The sequence below is a fragment of the Quercus lobata genome, chromosome 9 (assembly GCF_001633185.2).
Source record: "Quercus lobata isolate SW786 chromosome 9, ValleyOak3.0 Primary Assembly, whole genome shotgun sequence".
Lineage (NCBI taxonomy): Eukaryota > Viridiplantae > Streptophyta > Magnoliopsida > Fagales > Fagaceae > Quercus > Quercus lobata.
The window spans coordinates 4,171,518-4,192,869 of record NC_044912.1 but is presented as its reverse complement, the minus strand read 5'-3'; the positions used below and the strand labels follow the sequence as shown (position 1 = coordinate 4,192,869).

At 33.2% G+C, this 21,352-nt stretch overlaps 1 protein-coding gene across 1 annotated transcript; it reads left to right on the top strand.

Annotated features, from left to right (window-relative positions):
• Positions 1–306: 306 nt before the first annotated feature.
• On the top strand, positions 307–20,013 carry LOC115961075 (TMV resistance protein N-like). The gene is made up of 12 exons (XM_031080120.1): positions 307–423; positions 1,158–1,203; positions 10,782–11,226; positions 13,089–13,147; positions 13,490–14,505; positions 14,626–14,644; positions 14,785–15,053; positions 15,156–16,983; positions 17,486–17,559; positions 18,327–18,469; positions 19,791–19,869; positions 19,954–20,013. The coding sequence occupies exons 1-12, from the start codon at positions 307–309 to the stop codon at positions 20,011–20,013; spliced, it is 4,155 nt and encodes a 1,384-aa protein (XP_030935980.1).
• Positions 20,014–21,352: the final 1,339 nt, after the last annotated feature.

The window sequence follows — 21,352 nt, the reverse complement described above, 5'->3', positions numbered from 1 at the left end:
AAAAGAGGGAGAAGCAGAAGCACTTAGCCCCTGCCTCAGCCCTGACTCCTAACACGCTGGTGCCATATTAGGTACGCTCGTGAGGAGCCGGGCGGTGCTGGTCTTGGTTGTTCTCGACTCAGTCACGCCGAGAAGTCGACATGACGAGCCCCTGCTTCGGATTTTAGCTAAAAGAAAGGCGGGATAGATCTTCAGTCTGCGCCACCCTTGCCCTGACCGAGCCATTTCAAGTTTTGTCAGAATATGGTGTTTTGAGGAGGAGCGTGTTTCCTTCATCATTCGTTATGGAAGGCGTATGCAGATATGATGTGTAACAAACGGGCTAAGTGGACGCTAAAGGGGGATGAGGATTTCAAATTTCAGAAGGACGGAGAGGAGTCTGTACGGAAGTCACTGCCACCTGCTTGCCTTCTTATAGGAAAGGCAAAACGGATGGAATTAAATGCGTTCAGAGCTTCCAAAAGAATCTGAAGAGAAAAGAGGCGCCCGTTCCGTTTCCCCACCTTATCAGATGAGCCGCTGGACATAAATGTGCCTCGTAAAGGGAATTCATTTAAGGGCGCGTCTGGGACATCCAAGCGGCAAGAGTAGATCACGAGCGGATTAAACGGAATCCCTTGAAAACCGGCTGACTTCCTGGGAAACCGCTCACATAAATGCGGGGTCAAACTAAATGGGCCATTTTGAGGGCCCGGGTTTGCCAAAACCCTCCTTTCCAATCCGGAAGTCGGACAGAAAGGTTTTGAGGGGCTATTGTGGGGCCCAACAATTCGTGGACCAAGCCCAATTGCTCCTGGAAGATCCGAAGGCCCAATCCGAGGAGAGCTGTGGCCCAAGCTCTACAATAGAGAGCCCAAAACAGTTTTTGGGAGGCAGCCGAGGACAGTTTAGTCCTCGGCAGATCCAGAATCCCATTGGAATACAGGGGCGAAACTGGTATAGGGACGAATTTGTAAGGAGATCCAAAATATCTTGGGGAAGTTATCCTTACTACCCTTCCAGATAAGACCCAGCGCTTGACAGAGCTGTACCCTGCAGCTTTATCAAACCATCCCCAACAATTCCGGGAATGGACTGATGGGACAAATGTCAGTTTTTGTAAAGATCGACCCTACACGTGGACGAAGGACAACGAATGCGAGCTAGTATAAAATAAGAAAGTAAGTAAATCTGAGAGGGGATCCATCCCACCTCCAAGAAGGGGGAGACGATCTGGGTGAGAAGATCTCAACAACACCTGAGATTACAGAAAAAACCCATCGTCGGGTAACCGGGGTGAGACCCCAACGGTCCTCGGAACAAATCCGAGGAGGCCCATCCCACAGGATGCGACGCCGTAAGGCTTAAACGTTCAAACCCATATCCTTTCTCTACACGAATTCCTCCAAAACCAGGACCGGGCACAGCCCCGCGACCAACGGCTAGCTTTTCAAGCCCACTCTCTACAAATCATATTGTGAGGGATCTTTCATGCGCGAGCCCAACACCCTTATTGGGCCGCTAGAGAATTGTGTCCTTACAAAACCCATTATAGCTACATTTTTACTATATGACTTATTCGAATTATAATGAATTCAATATAGAGTTTATATAGTAGAGAATCATTGGTTCACCCTATACTAATCCAAAGGCTAGTTTGCTAGTTCAATAATTACATGGGCCTACAATAAACTTGGGTCTCTAGCAAAACTAACCAAACTTTAAGGTTTAGTTTGTTATAATTTCTAATTTTTAGGGTTTAATTTGAACCACCTCTGAAGTATAGGGTTTAAAATGTAATTTGATCTAAGATTTATTGACATCTGTTGCCTATTTATTTCCCAATATTGACAGACCACTTTTCTTTAGTCCTACTGTTTGTTTTTTTTTTTTTTTTTTTAATATTATAAGACATTATTGTTTTGTTAAGAACTTTATAACTCAATTGTGTGTGAAAAAATAAAATTGCATTGTCTAATCTTATTTGGGAGAACCAGAATTTGAAATCCACATACACCACTTTTTAGTAACAACTGAATTTAAAAAATAAAAACGCACTGTTGTTTTTATAGTACAACACATTGTATTTCTTATTGAAAAGCAGGGGGACTATATTCTGATCACTTTTTCCTACTCCTATTCTATGTTCTCATCAATTCCCCATCCAAACATAAGGTTATGTACATAAAAAATGATAATTTATCCATTGGTAGAACGGTTTTATTTGGGAATGCCTTCTGGTTTTTCTTTCATACAGCAACTTTTGAATTTAATTAGAACCCCACTATCAGTTGCCATCTTTTGAAGTTTCATGTGCATAGAACTGTGGTGGATCTACTAACCCCTATAGATAAGTTATACCAACTACATTTATTGCTAAGAAAATGAAGTAGTTATAAGTAGTTATAACTACTACATTGAACAAAGAGACACAATTCCCATCTCCCAGCAGTGCAATTAGTTGGATAGTAAACCTTTTCTGCCCAAATTGGTAGTATCAAGGACCAAAGATGGTCACCCCACATTATGTTTATTTAGTAATTCTCAGTAGTATAATTCATCCAATAAAAAATTTGTAACAACAGAAAATATACATGAAAGGAAAATCCCAGCTCCAATTCTCTCAAGTAAATAATAGATCTATGACAAAACAAAAAAAAAAAAGGACAGAGAATGAAAGCTCTATGGACAAAAGGCGAGCCCTGTGACTTGGGATAGTGAAGGGTATTTGACAAAAGTTCTGTCAAATACCCTTCAAACACATCAGTCTCACCCTCCTCTCTATTCCTAGCCATCAACCCAGCTGTGTATATAGCACTCATTCTTCCTGGGGCATTATCATGGTACCCAGTAGGTGCATCCACCATGATCAAGTCCCATTCTATGTCGTACACTTCACTTGGAAAGAGAGAGGGAGAGATAGAGAGAGAGAGAGAGAGAGAGAGAGGGGACGGGGCGGCTGAATGAGAAAGAGATGCTAAGGTTTTAGTTTTAGATGTTTACTTTTATATAAATTCAAAACGACGTCGTTTTTATAATAGAAATTAAAAAAAATTAAAAAAGCTGTTTTGAAGGTTAGAACCTGAGACAGGAGCCTGGAAACACACGTGCTCACCACTGACGCAACATACATTTTTTTCTATGGATTTTACCTATAATAATATATATAGGTTGGTTTGAGTTTGGTTCTGTGTAATAATATATATAGGTCCACAGCTATCAAAAAAAATATATATATATATAGGTCCACAATAAATTATTTATTTATTTGTTATTTTTTTTATTCAAGTTGGGCTTACATATATATATATATATATAAATTTCTTGATTAATTTATTTTAAAATTATTTTAGTAAAACTTAAAATGATGCTGTTATTAATATATATTTAATAAAAATGACCGATAAACCCTTCAAGTTACAACCACATAAAACGTGATTAAAAAAAAAACAAGGCCGTAGCTTGCAGGTGCTTTTATTAATCTTATTGGCACAACCATAAGTGAAGACCCAGAGCTTTGGAACTAGTTATATAGGTTACAATTACCTTGTAAAATGATTATTGTTCCTTGGAGAATTTAATTGAATTTTCTTATTGTGAGGGCAAAATTGAGAAGGCATCTAATGACTTAGTTCTTTGAGTCAAAGATACTGAAAGACCATATTTTGTTTTTTTCCTTTTCATCTAGAGAAATCTGGTTTGGTTTGATCAGTACATTAGAACTGATTTCATTTAGCCTTATTTGATTCAGGCATTGTTGAAGAGATGGACAAAGAGAGGGAGATTTGGAGATCTTAAAGTACTTCTCATTGTGTTTTTTTTTTTTCCCCTCTCTCTCTCTCTCTATTTATGGTATATTTGGACTTATAAGAACAAGACAACCATGAAGAAAGAGCCTTTCTCTGCCACTAATATGGTCTTGTATTGTAAAAGTTTGATTTCAATGTGCAGGGTAATGGAAGTAACAAAGAGGTTGTGGCAAAGTTGAGGGAGGACATTCAGATGTTTAGGAATAGTTGAAATGTTTGGGTTCGGACAAATGGACAATCATCCTCTGGCAAACCCTCAATCTCTAGCAACCATTGCTCCTTACTTCTTTATGAACATTAGCTTCGATAATACGCAGTGCACTCTCTTAATCTTGTATATTTTTATTCTACTGTTGTTTTTATTCCTTTGTAATTTGTATCATTATATCATGCCTCAAATCCACCACCAAAATCATTAATTTCTTTAGAACAAAATAGAAATCCACAGAATATTCAAATTACATTTTGCTGTTTAGTGAGAAATTCCTTATTATTTATGTTGATAACGACAAAATTTGCCCCGGCTAACATTTTATTCTCTCATAATTATCTTCCGTTTTGTTTAACATAGTTGAATAATTTTTTGTCTTTCTTTTCTTACTGCTCGCTTTCACACCTACTTTATTTAAAGAATTGAGTTGTTGACCTCACTGAGGATGTGCATGCTTGCACTTAACTATACCTCTTTGATTCCAAAACCCAATGTCCATTCTTAAATTTAACAAGAAAATTAGTAGAGTAGTACTAGTAATTGTTCAGGATTCTTCTTTAAAACATGAATAGCCCACCATGGAAGTTCCTGTTTTAAATTTTATGGCTCTTTGAGTTAAACCGCACTGCTTTTCTTATTTATTGCCACGACGACGTTTTGTCTTCAGTTACTACTGTTATTTTACGAAGCAACATTGTTTTGTCATTGTTGGTCCTTGCCAGATGTCAGTGCCTCATTGGCTCCACGTTATTTGTAAATTCTGTTAATTTTGTTAGAGTTACAACGGCTAGTATGTTAGTTATATCTCTGGTTGCAATTGTCATCGAGTGATTTTTTTTTCCCTCAAATCAAATTTTGTTGTTTTCTCTCTCTTTATGTTGCACGCCTTTTTTGTTTTACTTTGTTTACTGTGACATTCAATAAGTGAGAACACTCAAAAGGAGAAGAAAATTGCAAGGTGAGTTTCAATTCAAGGTTTGGAAACATAAATATTGGTGAGTATCATAATATACTAAGATAGTAGTTGTATATGTGCAGTTATTCTTTGTGATTAAAAAACCTCAATGCGAAAACAATTTATCTTATTGAGATGCAACAGTTCACATTGTAACATTAATGTAACTTTAAGATGGTATCTGTCTTCTATTATAAGTTTAAAAGATAGTAGTTGTATATGTGTAGTTATTCTTTGTGATTAAAAAACCTCAATGCGAAAACAATTTTTCTTATTGAGATACAACAGTTCACATTGTAACAATGTAACTTTAAGATGGTATCTGTCTTCTATTATAAATTTAAAAGATAATTGTACATATGAAGATGAAAATTACATATAACATGAAAAATTTAACCCTAAAGAAACTAAGTTGTAAGACAATTTTCCTTACCAGCTCATAGTCATGTCCTAAGTAATGTTGTTTAACAAGTTGATGAATATTAGCAGGGCTGGCCCAAGAAAATTTGGGGCCTAAGACGAAAATTTTATATGCGGCATTTTTATATGTAAACATTAATTTGATGTAAATATAGAAATTGGTGAATAATATTAACTAAACTAAGGTTAATTTCATATAGAGGATTGAATATCACAGTTGAACCATAAATTTAAACAAAAAGAACTAAAAAAAAATATTATTTTTTTAAAAAAGAAACTTACTTTAACTTAGATATGACTATGCATAGTCAAGTCCATCTGTAATCTAAATTTTAATTTTATATATTCTTTTTAAGAGAAAAAGATAGATAGATATTATTTGGTATGTGGCATTGCAAGAGATTAATTTACAAAAATTAAGGTTTCAAACTATTAGAGGAGATTAGTCATTAGTGATGATCTATCACATTTGTAGCATCTTTTTTTCTAGGGTTTCAATTGATTTAAATTTCTATTGGTCTCCTATTTTGGAAGCCTTGTTAGAAATGGAAGAAAAAAAATACTAAAGATATTACAAAAAGTTCACAATATAATGTGATAATGACTATAATTGATGAATTTCAACAACTTAATTTATTTGTATTTGAATTACTTTTTTTGTGATTGGTGATATGTCAATTAAACCTATAGTAAAATTTGTGATATTTTTAGCATCACTCTTAAAAAAAAAGTATGAATTATTTAAAAAATGTTATATTTTTATAAAATTTTTGGCATTTTAGGGAGGGAGATGAGGCCTTTTTTTAATAGGGATTTTTTTTTAAAAAAAATTTTTTTTGAGGCCTTAGGCCTAGGCCTTGGGCCAGCCTTGTATATTAGTCACCATTAGGTTAATCTGTCAATGTGTCATATTTACCTATTTTCAAAAGCGTGGAAACTAAAAGACTAAATTCACCATTAGGTTAAACACTAAAGTAAAAAACAAGTAGAAAGTGGACCAAGACTAAATAATATAAGAGCATTGTCATCAGCTCTTTTATTAAAAAAAATGTTATTTTGACACATCAAAAGCCTACTTTATTATTTTACCACATCATTTTATAATTCGCTATATATCAAATCTTCCATTTTAATATTACACCACATTAAAAAAAATAAAATATAAAATAAAATAAAACCCAGCTATATTAAAAAAATAAATAAAAACAAAAACCAAATCAACCACATCTCACCACCACCGGCCATCACCTCCACAGCCCACCATCACCACTGCCACTATCATCGCCCATAGCCCACAACCCACCACCACCCAAATCAACTGAACCACCACCTGCCACCTACAATTTGGAAAACAAACACAGAACTCATACCACCCCCACAACCCACCATCACCCACAGCTCACCCATCATATTAGAACCCACCATCACCACCACTACAGCCCATCTCTACTGCAAACCAACCACCACAATTAACACACAACCGCCACAATTACTCACCAATATCAAATCAACCAAAATTGCAACCAAAAAAAAAAAAAAAATCCACAACCAGATAGAGGTAGAGTGAAAGGCGGACAGAGAGGAGAGGGAAGAGGGTGAGATCGACGGTGGCCTCGGGGTGAGATCGGCCGTGATTGGGGAAGGTGAGACCATGAGTGAGATCGAGCGTGGCTGAGTGAGATTAATGGCGGTTGACGATATTGACAGTAGCTGGGCAAGTCGGACTATAGGCGAGATCGGCGGTGGCGGCTTCAAAGGGTGAGAGAGATTGAGAGGAATTAGTGAGAGGAACAGAGGTAACAAAGAGGGAACCGGTGAGAGAGAAGAGAAAAGAATAAAGTGAAGGGAGAGGAAAGAGAAAAGAGAATAAAAAATATTAAAATTTATACAATTTTTGTCCGTATTTAAGACTGTATTGTTCACTCATGCCAAATATTTTGGCATTTACAACACTTGATAAGAGTGGTTTTTTGGTGTTTGGTGTGTCAAATACCAAATATTTGGCATTTGACACCCCTGATGATACTGCTCTATTGTTAAGAATAAACGTAGAAAACGGATTGAATTTTTAGCGAAAGTTACTGCATACATTATTGGTCATCCATTTACTCTAAAAATAATCATGCGGTCCCATTATAATGATGTCTACTTTGAAGAAAGTAATATCAAACAAAACTTCAAGGCAGGAGTTATATCCTATTGTACTCTTTTCCAAGAACGTAGAAAGTGGGCTAGGCTTGAAGACCAACGAAGCAGTTGACCTAGTACCATCTTTCCGAAAAATGGGTCATGGTCAACACAAAAATCAAAAGGAGGAAGTGCATAGAATTTACTTGGCTCCATGAGATAATTTCCCCTGAAATTGGAAGTGGCCCAAAGTAGAACACACTACATGCTTTTAGCAGATAACCATGAAGCTACACCTATTGCCCCATTCCCCAAATTAAAAAATAAAATCCTATGGCCCCTAAAAACTCACTATTGTAAAATTTAATATAACCTTAGTATACAAACATATATTGAAAAGAATTTAATGACTCCAAAATATGATAGGAGCAATCTCAACAGAAAATGTTATGTCACTCATTGCTAATGATGGGCCATTATGTGGCAAAATACACTTACAAACATTCCACCCTAGAAGATGCAAATTAGCATTCCACACTTACAAGCATAGAACCAATTGTTTCAATTGCAGGACTTCGGAGTTAATTCCAGTAATCTTTGTTCTTGTTTGATTGATAGTACAGCTAATTAGTAAGGGGTTGTGTCATTTGTTTAATGCTTGGTCCACCAAACCAAAGTGACCAACTTAGTAAACATATTGTCAAGCATATAATAGCATAAAAGCATTATGAAAAGAGTCCAATTGTTCAACAGTTTGATTTGATAAAATTTCGCCCTCCCTCACAAATCTCAATATATATAAGTTTCAAAGTCTGATAATATTTTGATTTTCATTTTAGTGATTTTTAGAGATTTTATTTTATGAAAAGCGTATTCTCTCTCTCTCTCTCTATATATATATATATATAGAGAGAGAGAGAGAGAGAGAGAGTTAAAGCCAAAGTTTAGAGAAAGTTCAATTAGTCTAATTTTGCATTATGTGTTCCATCTAACTTTTAAATTTTTGTATCTAGTGAATTATTAGGTGCAAAAATAGAATAGTCTAAATCCAATTATATTATAAATTGTATTTCAATTGGAATAAAATTTTCGTGTCTTATCTAATTTTGTAATTTTTTGTGGCAAGTGAATAATTGGGTGTAAAATTGAAAAGTCCAAATCCAATTTGATTCTAAATCATATGTGTGTGTAATTGTGATTATTTTTAAATATACCCGATACATATACATGAGATTATACACTAGAAAAGTTATAATTTTGATTTATTTTTATGATCAGTGGAGTAAGTGCCGGGCAATCAAAGAAAGCTCATGTGACACGTTTTAGTCCATCCTAATTGACAGGTTTGAAGAAACTAAAATTCAAAGTCAAGAGTAAATGCATTCAAAGAATAACAACTAGTCCGTGTAGTAGGGACTAGGGATAAAAGAAAAGGTGTTGGAATCATATTTGAGAGCATTGCCTAAGCACAAAAACAAACAGTCTGTATTCAAAAGGTTTTAGAGCTTTACAACAGCCAATAGCTGCAATTCTCCAAATCCGTAAGTTATTACTTTTCTTGCACACGTCCATGTCTTATATTTTTCTCTCCTTGTAATAAAATATATCCACAACAAATTGTTTTTCCTCTTCTCTAATTTATCTTCCTTCTAATTTTTTCTTCAGTTTTAAAATTTTAATGGCATGTACCTATTCTATGAATTGTGCTATACTTTTTGAAACAGATGGTGGGGTTGAGGCCTGAGGGTCTGTGCTGGGCTTCTGTGGCCTTTGGTCTGTGGGTCAGTGAGTTTTGTGATTTGGACTTGATGGTGGGGTTAGGACTTGGGAATCAAAATCTTGTGTTTAATTAGTTCCGTTACGAATATAAATGAAAAAGGAAAAACCCAAATACCCAATGAATATTCATCCCCCCACCACCACCACTGAAAGATTTTGATTCGTTGAAATCCAAACATGAATATGTCTCACTCTCACATGTTTGAAGAAATGGGTCAAGGTCAACACAAAAATCAATATATTTACAAGTACTTCACCGTAGAAGATACAGATTAGTATTGCCCTCTAAAAAATGATCACTACTCTAAAAGGAGACAAGTAAAGCTCTAGGGGTATGTCTGTAAATAAACCAAGTTGTCTGGGAGCTTGTTTATGTTCGTTTGTTTAGTAAACAGGCTAAGCTCAAACCCAACTTTAAGCTCGATTATTAAACAGATCAAGTTCAAACATAATAATGTGTTTGTGAATAGGGCTTGAATTAATTATATATAATTCTATACATTTATATGTATACATGTTTAAAAATATATTTATATAGACTTGAAATTATGTTATACAAGTTGGCAAAATAATTCATATGATATAAAATTATTATTTGTAGTTTATTCACAATATAAACAATCCATTTGTAATAATAATAATAAAAAAAAATCATAGATTTGTGAAGGGTAAAACATTTTAGTAATGATTTTACTATAAATAAGAAAAAAAAAATAATCAAGTAGCTCATGAGTCATGAGTAAGCTCAGCTTGTGTTCAAAATAAAATTTAATAAACAAGCCTTAACTTTTAATACTTGGTTTTGCTCAGCTCATTTACGGCCTAAGAAGGCTAAACTTAGGCCAAGTTTAGCACTTAGGTAATAGAACCAATTGTTTCAATTGCAGGATTTTAGAGTTAATTCCAGCAATTTCAGCATATAAAGAGCCATATGTTTAAATTTTGTCACATATATATATAAAAAAAAAAAAAAAAGAATTATCTGAAAATGAGATGAACTTTCCCCCCTATATAATGTGCGTACAAACGACCATTGCATAGGCTAATCACATCATAATGGCATATCAAAACGATAAAGAAATCATGCACAATGGATATCACATCATAACAGTATCTGAATTCTGAACATATAGAATGAAAGCAATATGAATAGAACTTAAATTGGTCAAAAACCACAATAGATAGGACATTGCCTAAGAATAAAAAAAGAATATATATATATATATATTTATATATAAAAGTTTACAATTTCTTCTAGTATCAGATATCCGGTGGCGTTGTTTCAAGAAGTTTTAGAGCTATATAATCCTTGTGATTCACCAAATCCTAAGTTCTCACTTTTCTTGAATCCATCTCTTTTATTTATTTTCCTTCTAATTTTTTGTTCAATATTAATTGAATGTACTTTGTTATCTAATAAATTGTGGTTCACGGTTTATCAGAATATTTTCAATGGCTTCTATGGGCACTGAAAGAGCCTCATCATCTTCTTCTTTCACACCTTGTTGGACATATGATGTATTCCTCAGTTTTAGAGGTGAGGATACACGCAATGGTTTTACAGACCATTTATATTTTGCTTTGAAACAAAAAGGCATTTTTACCTTTAGAGATGATGAAAAACTTGAGAGAGGAAAATCAATTTCACCAAAGCTCTTGAAAGCAATTGAAGAATCGAGATTTGCTATTGTCATTCTCTCAAGAAACTATGCATCTTCAATATGGTGCCTAGATGAACTTGCAAAGATCATTAAATGCATGAAAGAGACTGGAATGACAATTCTACCTATTTTTTATAAAGTGGATCCATCAGATGTACGAAAGCAGACAAGAACTTTTGCAGAAGCTTTTGTTAAACACAAAAAGGAGAACAAAAAGAAGGTGCAGAAATGGAGAGCTACTTTGAGAGAAGTGGCCAATTTCTCAGGGTGGCATTTGCAGGATGGGTAATTTAATTTAACATATTTATTTTTTGTTTTTGATTGAAGAAGAGATTTGAAATCGAATCATACTTAATTCCATTGAAAGTAGTGTAGGAATTAATGATATTTACAAAAAATAATTTGTCAAAATAAAATTTTATTGAAAAAAGAGCTTCAAATCAATTTGTTTACTAGCTTGTAACTTATTTTATAAGTACATTCGCATTTAATGATAAACTTAATTAGATACATATTAGAGGTTCCTATCTATTTTAATAATATTACGTTCTAGAATTGATAACATTTGCTAGAGATGTAAATTATTCATTATTAATTGCCCTATTTTAGTTTAAAAGAACATATTGTTTGTTGAATTATTCTTATACTTAATTAATATTTCTTAACCTAATTTTTGTTATTTTCGTGTAACTATTTATATTTTTCATGTAAGTTGTGAAAGTTGATTTATTATGAAGAGGTAATGAAAAGGTAAAGACAATTTTTAGAATATAGTAAAAAATTTCATAGAAATTTATAATTAAATTAATGATAGTTTTTTTTAATAGATATGATAGGGTTTTTTTTTTTAGAAAGCTTTAAATGGTTAAAATGAGTGAACTAGTTTTTACTAGGCATCAAGTAGAATGAGTAGAAGTGATTTTAATTTGGCTTGACATAGTTCTAAACATACTATAAGTAGTTTAGATCAGAGGGAATTCACACAAAATTAGAAAATGTGAAATCTAATTGATATGATATTTGGCACAAACTTAAAGTGTCATTGGAATCAAATTAGCTTGAAACCTTAGCATAGATACATTTACAATAAATATAATTAGATGCATATCATAATTCTTACATAAATTAATATTATGATGGTCATTCCTTGTAATTTAATTGGCACCTCCGCATGCATAAAGTGCTTGAGGGTCTAGGGGAGAAAGGGTTCAAGCTGCGGGGTTAGCAGCATGTTGTAATTATTTCTAAAAAAAAAAAAAACTCTTAAAATATCATTTTAAGAATATTATTTGGTAAAACTGGCAAATTTTTAATTCTTGTTTATTTTATTTTATAAAATAAAAAATGAAAAAAAATTGCTACTTCTTAACTTAATTTTTTTTATTGTGATTAATTTTTTTTTTCAAGTGTTCATTTTTAAAATAATATATGAATAACCCAGTTTTAGAGCATCATGTACTTTTTCATTAAAATTCATAGTTCGACCAATAATAAGTTTTTTGTTTTTAAAAGAAAATCCGGATTAGTTTAAATAGATTAGAAGTGGTTTAATATGGGATCCATATAAAAAGGGTTAGAAGTAGTTTTAGAAGCACTTAAAATTTGTCTTGAATAGGTTGTAAGTATTATGCATTCAAAGTTTTACATATAAATATAATATACTTTTACTATGATTTTTTTTTGTAAGTTTATATTTATGAAAATAGATGTAAAGAAATTTTATACAAAATGAGAGATTGAATGACACAAGGCACAAATTGAAACCCCTTTAAAATATAGAGAAACTTGGCATCAAATTAGTGGGCAATTAAAAGGAAACTTGGCATCAAATTAGTGGACAATTAAACAAAATTGGAGTTCATTTAGAATCTAATTTCAATTCGTAATTGATTTTTAAAATAATTTGCACATTAGTTTAATATATATGATGATTTGGATTTTTATTGAACTTCCACTCCAATATATTATGAGAAATGCTATGTCCACAATATTTTCAGAACAAATCTTAAGTGATAGGTTGTTATTAGCTATTATGAGTGGGCAAAAAAGTAATTTAAGTTGTGGATTCAAATTAGAAGTTTAGAACCAATAACAACTTACCACTCATGATTTATTGTAAAAGTGTTGTGAAAATATTGTGGATGTAGTATTCTCATATACTATACACATAACTACATTTATAGCGGGGAGGGACTTAATGATAGTTGTAATAATAATAAGGCAAATAGGTAATTAATTCTATTTGACATATTTCTTTCTTAAATAATTAAAAAATACTCTTCCTTATCTTTAATCTTGTTTTAAACCATAAGCATACCTATATACATGTTCATGATTCTTTCTATTTTGTCTTAAGCCATTTAACTTATAAGTTTCTAATCACTTAACATAATAAAACATTGGATTTCTGCTTCTTTTCTTTTCGGACCATTTTTTGTGGTTTGAACTCAAAATATACTGTTCTCTGTTAATTGCAGGCCAGAATAAAAAATTATCCAAAACATTGTGGGAGAGCTATGGCATAAATTGACTTATGCATACTCAAAAGATATCAAAGACCAAGTAGGAATAATTTCTCGAGCAGAGAAATTGAAGTCATGTTTGACTATGGGACTAAATGATGTTCGTATTATAGGGGTTTGGGGAATGGGGGGAATTGGTAAAACAACTCTTGCTAGAGTTGTTTTTCATATGGTTTCTAATAAATTTGAAGGTTGTTTTCTTGCAAATGTTAGGGAAGTTTATGAAAAAGAGGGTTTAGTGCGATTACAAGAACAATTTATTCTTCAAATTTTCAATGAAAGTATGAGTATACAAGATGTTTGTCATGGAGTTTTAGTGATCGAGAATAGGTTACGTCATAAAAAAATTCTTCTCGTTCTTGATGATGTAAATCAATTAGACCAAATAAATAAGTTAGCTGAGAAGTGTATTTGGTTTGGTTTAGGTAGTAGAGTTATCATAACAACAAGGGATAGACATTTACTAGAAATACTTGAAGTAGAAGAAATATTTGACGTTGAAGGATTGAATTATAATGAAGCTCTTCATCTTTTGAGTTTGAAAGCTTTTAAAAAAGTCCATCCTCCCAAGGATTATATAGAGGTATCCAAAGATATTGTGTATTATGCTAATGGTCTTCCTTTAGCTATTGAGATTTTGGGTTCTTTTTTGTTCGGTAGAAGTATTGATAAATGGAAAAGTACATTAAATAAGCTTAAAGAATTTCCTAATAATGAAATTCTCAAAGTACTTAAAATAAGTTTTGATGGACTTGATGAGGTAGAGAAGGAAATATTCCTACACATTGCATGTTTCTTTAATCATAAGATCAAAAATGATGTAGTAAAAATACTAGCTTATCTTCACCTTTCCCCTAATGTTGGAATGGAGGTTCTTGTTGAGAAATCTCTCATAAAAGTTCGTGGCAATAGATTGTGGATGCATGATTTACTACAACAAATGGGTAGGGATATAGTTTATCAAGAGTGCCTTAAAGAACCTGGAAAGCGTAGCAGACTATGGTCATTTCGGGACATTAACAATGTACTCACAAATAATAAGGTAAGAGGTTACCTTCAAAACTTGAGTGTATACTCTTTTATATTATTTAACAAAGTCTAATATAGAGTAAGTTTGGTCATTCTACATTTTGCAATTCACTAATCCCCTTTGTTTGTGCAGACAAAAACTACAGTAAAGGGTATGAGAGAAACTAAGCATATATCTTATCAAATTATTCAGCATATCTTTTTTTTTAAAGAATAATGGAGTTTAAATTATAATAGTCTAGTAATAATACATCTTATACAAATCTCTCTTATTCTTATTATGAGGGAACAGAGGCAGTTCAAGGCATAGTACTAGAATTTTATGTACCAAAAATGGTAGATTGGAATCCCGAAGCCTTTGCACAGCTGCAATATCTAAAATTGCTCAAAATTTGTGGCGTTCGTCTTACGAATGATCTTACACATCTTCCCAATAGCTTAAGATTTCTTGATTGGAAAGGGTACCCTTTGAAATCGTTGCCATCAAGTTTCCAATCAAATGAGCTTGTTGAACTTTGCATGTGTTGTAGCTACATTGAACGACTTTGGAAAGGAACAAAGGTAATTTAGGTAATCTTATACAATTTTTTATTTATTAAGTTTGTTTGTTGAAGACTTGAAGCTAATGTTCTTACACTTTTCTTTTTGGTTGCCTTTCAACAGAGTTTTGAGATGTTGAAATTTATCAAGCTGACAAAATCTCAAAAACTTATTGAAACCCCAAACATCATTAAAGTCCCAAATCTTATGACATTGGTTCTTGAAGATTGTATAAATTTACGTACGATTCACCCATCAATTGGAATTCATAAAATGCTTACTATTCTTAATTTAGAAGGATGCAAGAACCTCACAAGCCTTCCAAGCAAGTTTGAAATGGATTGTCTTACGTATCTTAATCTTTCCAGATGCTCAAAAATAAAACAAATTCCAGAATTCGGGAGAAACATGAAACGTGTTCACACACTTCTCTTGGGTGGTACTGCAATTACAAAACTACCCACATCAATTGAGCATTTGACTAATCTTGATTCATTGAGTTTATGGGATTGCAAAAATCTTGTGTGTTTACCTAGCACCATTTGTAATTTGAAGTTGGTTAGATTAGTCGATCTTTACGGATGCTCAAAACTAAATAGACTGCCAGAGAACCTAGGGAATGCCGAAAGTCTAGAGCGGTTGTACGTGAGCAGAACTGCTATAAGAAAGGTCCCTTCTTCCATTGGTATCTTAAAGAATCTTAAAACACTGTCTTTCAATGAATGTAAGGGGTTATCATCATCATCATCATCTAATAAATTGTGGAATGAGCTCCTCCCTTTTTATTCAATGCCAAGAAGTCCTGATCCCATGGACATGCTATTCTCTTCTTTATCAGGTGCATGTTCTTTGACTGGCTTGAACTTAAGCGATTGCAATCTCAAGGTAATATCTGATGATATTGGTTCCTTATTCTCTTTAGAACTTTTGGATCTAAGTGGAAATGATTTTGTTTGCCTTCCGGAAAGCATCATTCAACTTTCGAAATTGAAATGGGTGGTGTTGGATAGTTGCACTAGTCTTCGATCGTTGCCAAAACTTCCATTGAATATTGAATCCATTTATGCCGAAGGTTGTGTTTCACTGGAAATGTTACCAGATCAATTAAAATCAAGAGATTTATTGGAACCATCTCTCTTTCTTCACAATTGCTTTAAATTGGTTGACAATCAAAGCTGCATAGACTGGTTTATCTTAGGGATAAAAAAGTCCCTTAAGATCTCTCTCTCTCCCACTGAGAAATATGAGATTGTTATTCCAGGAAGTGAAATGCCAGAGTGGTTTAGGCACCAAAGCATGGGGGTTGAAGTGAATATAAAACAACCCTCTCATTTGTATAATGAGTGGATGAGAATTGTTGTTTGCATTGTGTTTTGTTCACATGATGTTGATCACCAAATCAGTTGCTTAATTCCCCTGTACTGTTCATTGACAACCAATGGAAAAAGAATGTCTCCTGCACTAGGCAGTAGCTTAATTCCTAAGGTTTTACCAGATCACCTTTGGCTACTCTATGTAACTCCTCAATTCTTCGATGAGAAATCAAATAAATTACTGTCTGAAAGTGATGCGAATGGATTCACTCAGATTGGAATAAAAATTGAAACAGGAGGTCCAGGCGAGGAGGTTAAAAAATGCGGGTTCTGTATGATATACAATAAAGACATAGAAGATCTCGACCGAACAATGGCCCAGCATAGCAACAGCTGCATCTCTCCTTATGAGAGCATGGCTATGATAGTGGAATGTGACAAAGCCAAACGAAGTTGTGATGATTACAATGGGGCTGGACTCAGTGGAGAAGGAAGCTCTAATGACATATCAAACCCAAAAAGGATTAAAAGGCACACAGAAACCCATGGTAACTCTGATTGTGAGGAGTTAAGTGAGTACAAGGACTGTGATGAGGAGTTAAGCGATTGGGACGAATCTAATGAAAGTAACCCGGATGGTTAATCAACTTTTTTCTCTGGTAAGTCACTATCTTTCCTCTTAATTTAAGTTCTGTAGGTTTCTGCATTTTCTTTTTGTTAATGTGATCATTTATTAATGCTTTTGTTGGTGTTTTAAAAACAGAAAAAATAATGTGATCAAAAGCAAGTAAACATCAAAACTGGAAGCTTTTGCTACCAAATGTACTAGTTTATTGTTCAATCTCATGTTTTTTTTTCTATTTAAAATTAAGCTTCTCACTCCATCAAATTTTCATTAAGTGTAGAATCTCCACAATGTGAAACACACACATTGAATCAAATTAATGTAGAGAGTAGAGAGGAAAGAGATGCAGAGAAATGTGACAGTGAGGACTTGTAAGAGTCCCCTCTCTTTTGCTCAGTAACACTGACACTAACTTTACTAGCTGCTTACAGGACTCTATCCTCTGCTACATCTTCTCAATTCTACCAACTAGAGCTGCTGTATCAAAATCTTAGCTCTGTGGATTTAATGTCCAGAAACTAGACTCTTTGCTATGCCCTGTCCTTATGTAGAAGTCCTTGAGCACAAGCTGATTTTGTTTGCATCACAGGTAGTTCAAAATGAATTAACAAGAATCGTATGAATTTATGATTGCAATTGAGGACAAAAATCAGAAAGTTAATAATGCCACTAATTGTAATCAACAAATTAGGTGAAGATGGAAGAGGCAGGGACCATGAATTTAAGATTGCCATTGATGATTGAACACAAAGTTCAAAAAGTTAATGTGAATAATAGATAGTATTGATTCTATTGAATAGTAAGTATTACTTAATGGCCTTAGCCATGGGCTGCCATTATTTTGCAATTTTACGAATATCTTACACCTTATCATCCCATGTGATCCTTGTCCATAGGCATGGGGGAAACCTTAATAGTATTTGAATCTCATCTTAAAAAACATCTTTTTCCTTTGCATTTTGTTTTTTAGATTTTTTTTTCTTTTGTTTGCCACTGTTCTTTTTTTTTTTTTCCCAGACATTCAGGAGCTTAACAGAATATACATAATGTCAAGTTCGAATGCAAAGGGTACTATAGCCAATCACATGCATTGCCTCCATCTGTAATATAATTACCATATTAATCGGTGATATTAATACTTTAAAACTAACTTTATAATTGCTCTTTAATTATGGAAGTTTTTGACAGATGACTATTGTTCTTTGGTTTTTTGATGTTCTTGAAATTTTCTAGGCCCATTTCGGATCATGACCAAGGCAAACCATTCATGCCTATTTTACATTTTCATCTTTATGGTATGTTCTTGTTTTTGATCTGTCCATTACAACTAATTTCATTCAGCTTTACTTGATTCAGGCATGGATAAAGAGAAATCAGGGTGATTTGGAGAACTTTAAGTACTTCTCGTTGTCTTTTGTCTCTATCTTATGGTCTATTTGGTCTTATAGGAACAAGGCAAGCGTGAAGAAAGAGCCTTTCTCTGCCACTAATGTGGCCATGTATTTTATAAGTTTGATTTTAATGTACAGGGTAATTATCAGTTCAAAAATCAAAGAAAAGCCATGACAGTAGCAGGATAAGCAAATCCAGTCCTTTAGAGAGGATTCCAACTGCAACCAATCCTGTCAGAGGAGAGCTACAAGGGTAGGGAATGGAAATAGTGGGGATTCAATTTCTTTTTAAAAAATAGAGAATGTTCATGTCCATGGCTGGTTTTGACAAGTCAAGTGAGTGATTAGTGACCTGAGATTTTTTCATTGGAAGGAATTTTGTGAAAGTGACCTGGAAGGTTGATCAAATATTTTCTCTAGATCACTAGTAAGTCACCATCCTTCTTCTTAATTTGAGTTTTGTTGGTTGATGCATCATCGCTTTTCCTTTCCTATGGCATATACTTGTACTTTATTGGCACTAATTCAAACTCTCATCTGGTTTGTTTCCTTAATAAAAAAACACAAAGCAATACTCCTAGCTAATTTAATATGCATATTAATGAATCATGAGGATTCATTCAATTGGTAAAAGAATCATCCCTGTTTTTTTTTTTTCCAGACATTTAAGAGTTTAATAGGTTACGTCATATACATGTATCTGATGTCAAGTTTTGATGGAAATGGGTGCTGCCACATGTAAGTGCCCTGTTAATTTGTAATATAGATGGTTAAAAACTCCTTTTATGCAGGATTTATCTCTTTAATTATATCGGTTTATACCATATGACTTTTGTGCTATGGCCTCTCTATGTTCTTGACTTTTGGTCTAGTGTGTATGTCAATATTTCCCAATAAAACGGAAAAAAAAAAAAAGTAGTTTAAGATTCCATTTAGGAAGTCAAAACGAGCTGCATCAGTTAATAGGTACTTAAAGTTATCTTTACACTTTCACTTTGAAACAGGACCTGGTTAGAGAGCTATACTCTACACAAGTGGCTGTCAAATTTTAGCTATCCTTATCTCAAGGTGTGATAAGCTAAAATGGCCTCATATAACTCCTAAACATGGTGAGTGAAACTGTATCTTATAAGAATGAGGAAGAGGAAAACTTGGATAATTATTCTTGGAGTGTAGTCTTTGCTTGGGCTGTATGGTTTTGGTCAGATTAGACCCTAGGAACTTTGTGCATTTATCCTTGCTCTTTGAAGCAGTTGTTGACTTAGTGAACGGAGGATCTACATTTTCATAAGCAGGAATATGTGATGTTCTCAAGATTGTCATATCATAACTCTGTTGGCCTTGTGGTATAACCTCAACAAAGTGATGTTTGAGGGTTCAAAACAGGTGCTTATGAAGAGTAAATGCTCAGTAAAGCTTTGTTTTGCAGATATGCACAAGCCTATCATGCAGATTTGGATCAGAGTAACTGTAGGAGAGTACCGAGGCGAGTGTGCCCAGTTGTGGAGGCATAGCTGGTCTTGATGACAGTTAAGCGACACTGGCAGAGATGGTGCAGATGGAGTTGTTTTGCCTATATAATGTGCTGGCAGGAAAATTTTGAAGGCGTTGCAGTTCTGCCATATGCAGCCGAGTGGCAGCTAGATGCCTAGGTGTTTAGCTTTGCATCATTCATCTCTATGAGTAACGTTAAAGAAATTTCCAATAGAAAGACTTGGCTCAGATAGGGTGTTGATTGTTGATCACAAAATGTTTCAATTCAAAAGAATCTAGAAGAAAACTTCTGCAAGCATATTTTCTTTTAACCACAGAAAGGAGTATCCCCCAACTGCATTTCTAATTTGCTATGCATGAAAGAAAGTGTATGAAACAGCATGACATTTCTTCTTCTTCTTCTTTCTTTCATTAAAATATATATATATATATATATATATATTTAAGTTTTGGTTTAGTGTACTAATGTTAAGGTTTTAAGTTCCCTAACCCAGAGTAATATTAAAGAGTTGCAACACATATATCAGGCAGTGGTAGAATATAGGACTTTTTAAAATTGGAAATCTGTACAGCTCTCACATTATTCCCAAATCATCATTTATTTGATAATGAGATACAAATTATAGAGAAAATGAAACATCTAAAAAAAATGTTTTCCTTTAAATGTAGAGCTTAATTTTTACCATGTATGTTAGTAGCAAGTTTTAATATAATAATAATATATAAGACAATATGTAACCAGTTTTTAGGAGAATGCACTTGTATAAAATGGAGATAAAACTTCTTATTTGAAACATGAAAAATAATGTTGTATAATTTAGGGATGAACATAAAAAAATTATAACCCAAATATTGGATACAAAAATGTTGACATAACTATTATAAATTTTATTATCTTAGTGAATTCTACGATCATGCAAATACAAATAAATATTTGGGTCACAATTGGACAAAAGTTATACGACATAAACAAATTGAATACCACCCACTAATTGATTCCCCAAACAAAAAAAGAAAAAGAAAAAGAAAACGGACTAATCAAAACACCAAAAGAAAAGATATTTGCATTAGCATCAAAAAAATAACAACAATTTTTAAACAATAAAAATACATAAATCAATCTTTTTCTTCAAATATCGTTCAATCTTGAATTCCATAAACATATTAAGATGAAAAATATTAAAACAAATGAATGAATAAGGTTAGAGATTTATAGCAAAATATGTGTGTGTGGGAGAGAGAGAGAGAGAGAAAGAGAGGTACCTCTAGTAGTGGAGAACAAAAACAAAAATGCAATTGTGAAACAAATTTCTCATCAAAATTTCTAAGCTTGTTGCATATAAGAGGGATAAAAATAGAATATATTTATATATAAAATTATAGAGGGGAAGAGGGAAATGAAACTTATTAACTAGAAAAGAGGGGATGAGGAAGATGAAAGGTTGAGGAAGATGATGAAATATTATAGATGTGGATAATTGAAGTAAATGTAATTGT

What these genes read in the sequence shown, in the direction of transcription:
- LOC115961075 (XM_031080120.1), top strand. Translation starts at nt 307, where the DNA reads ATGTGTAACAAACGGGCTAAGTGGACGCTAAAGGGGGATGAGGATTTC. An exon ending in CATCCCACCTCCAAGAAGGG is followed by an intron (nt 1,204 to 10,781) that starts GGAGACGATCTG and finishes CTTCTTTCACAC; the next exon opens with CTTGTTGGACATATGATGTA. An exon ending in TCTGCCACTAATGTGGCCAT is followed by an intron (nt 18,470 to 19,790) that starts GTATTTTATAAG and finishes TTTGTTTTGCAG; the next exon opens with ATATGCACAAGCCTATCATG.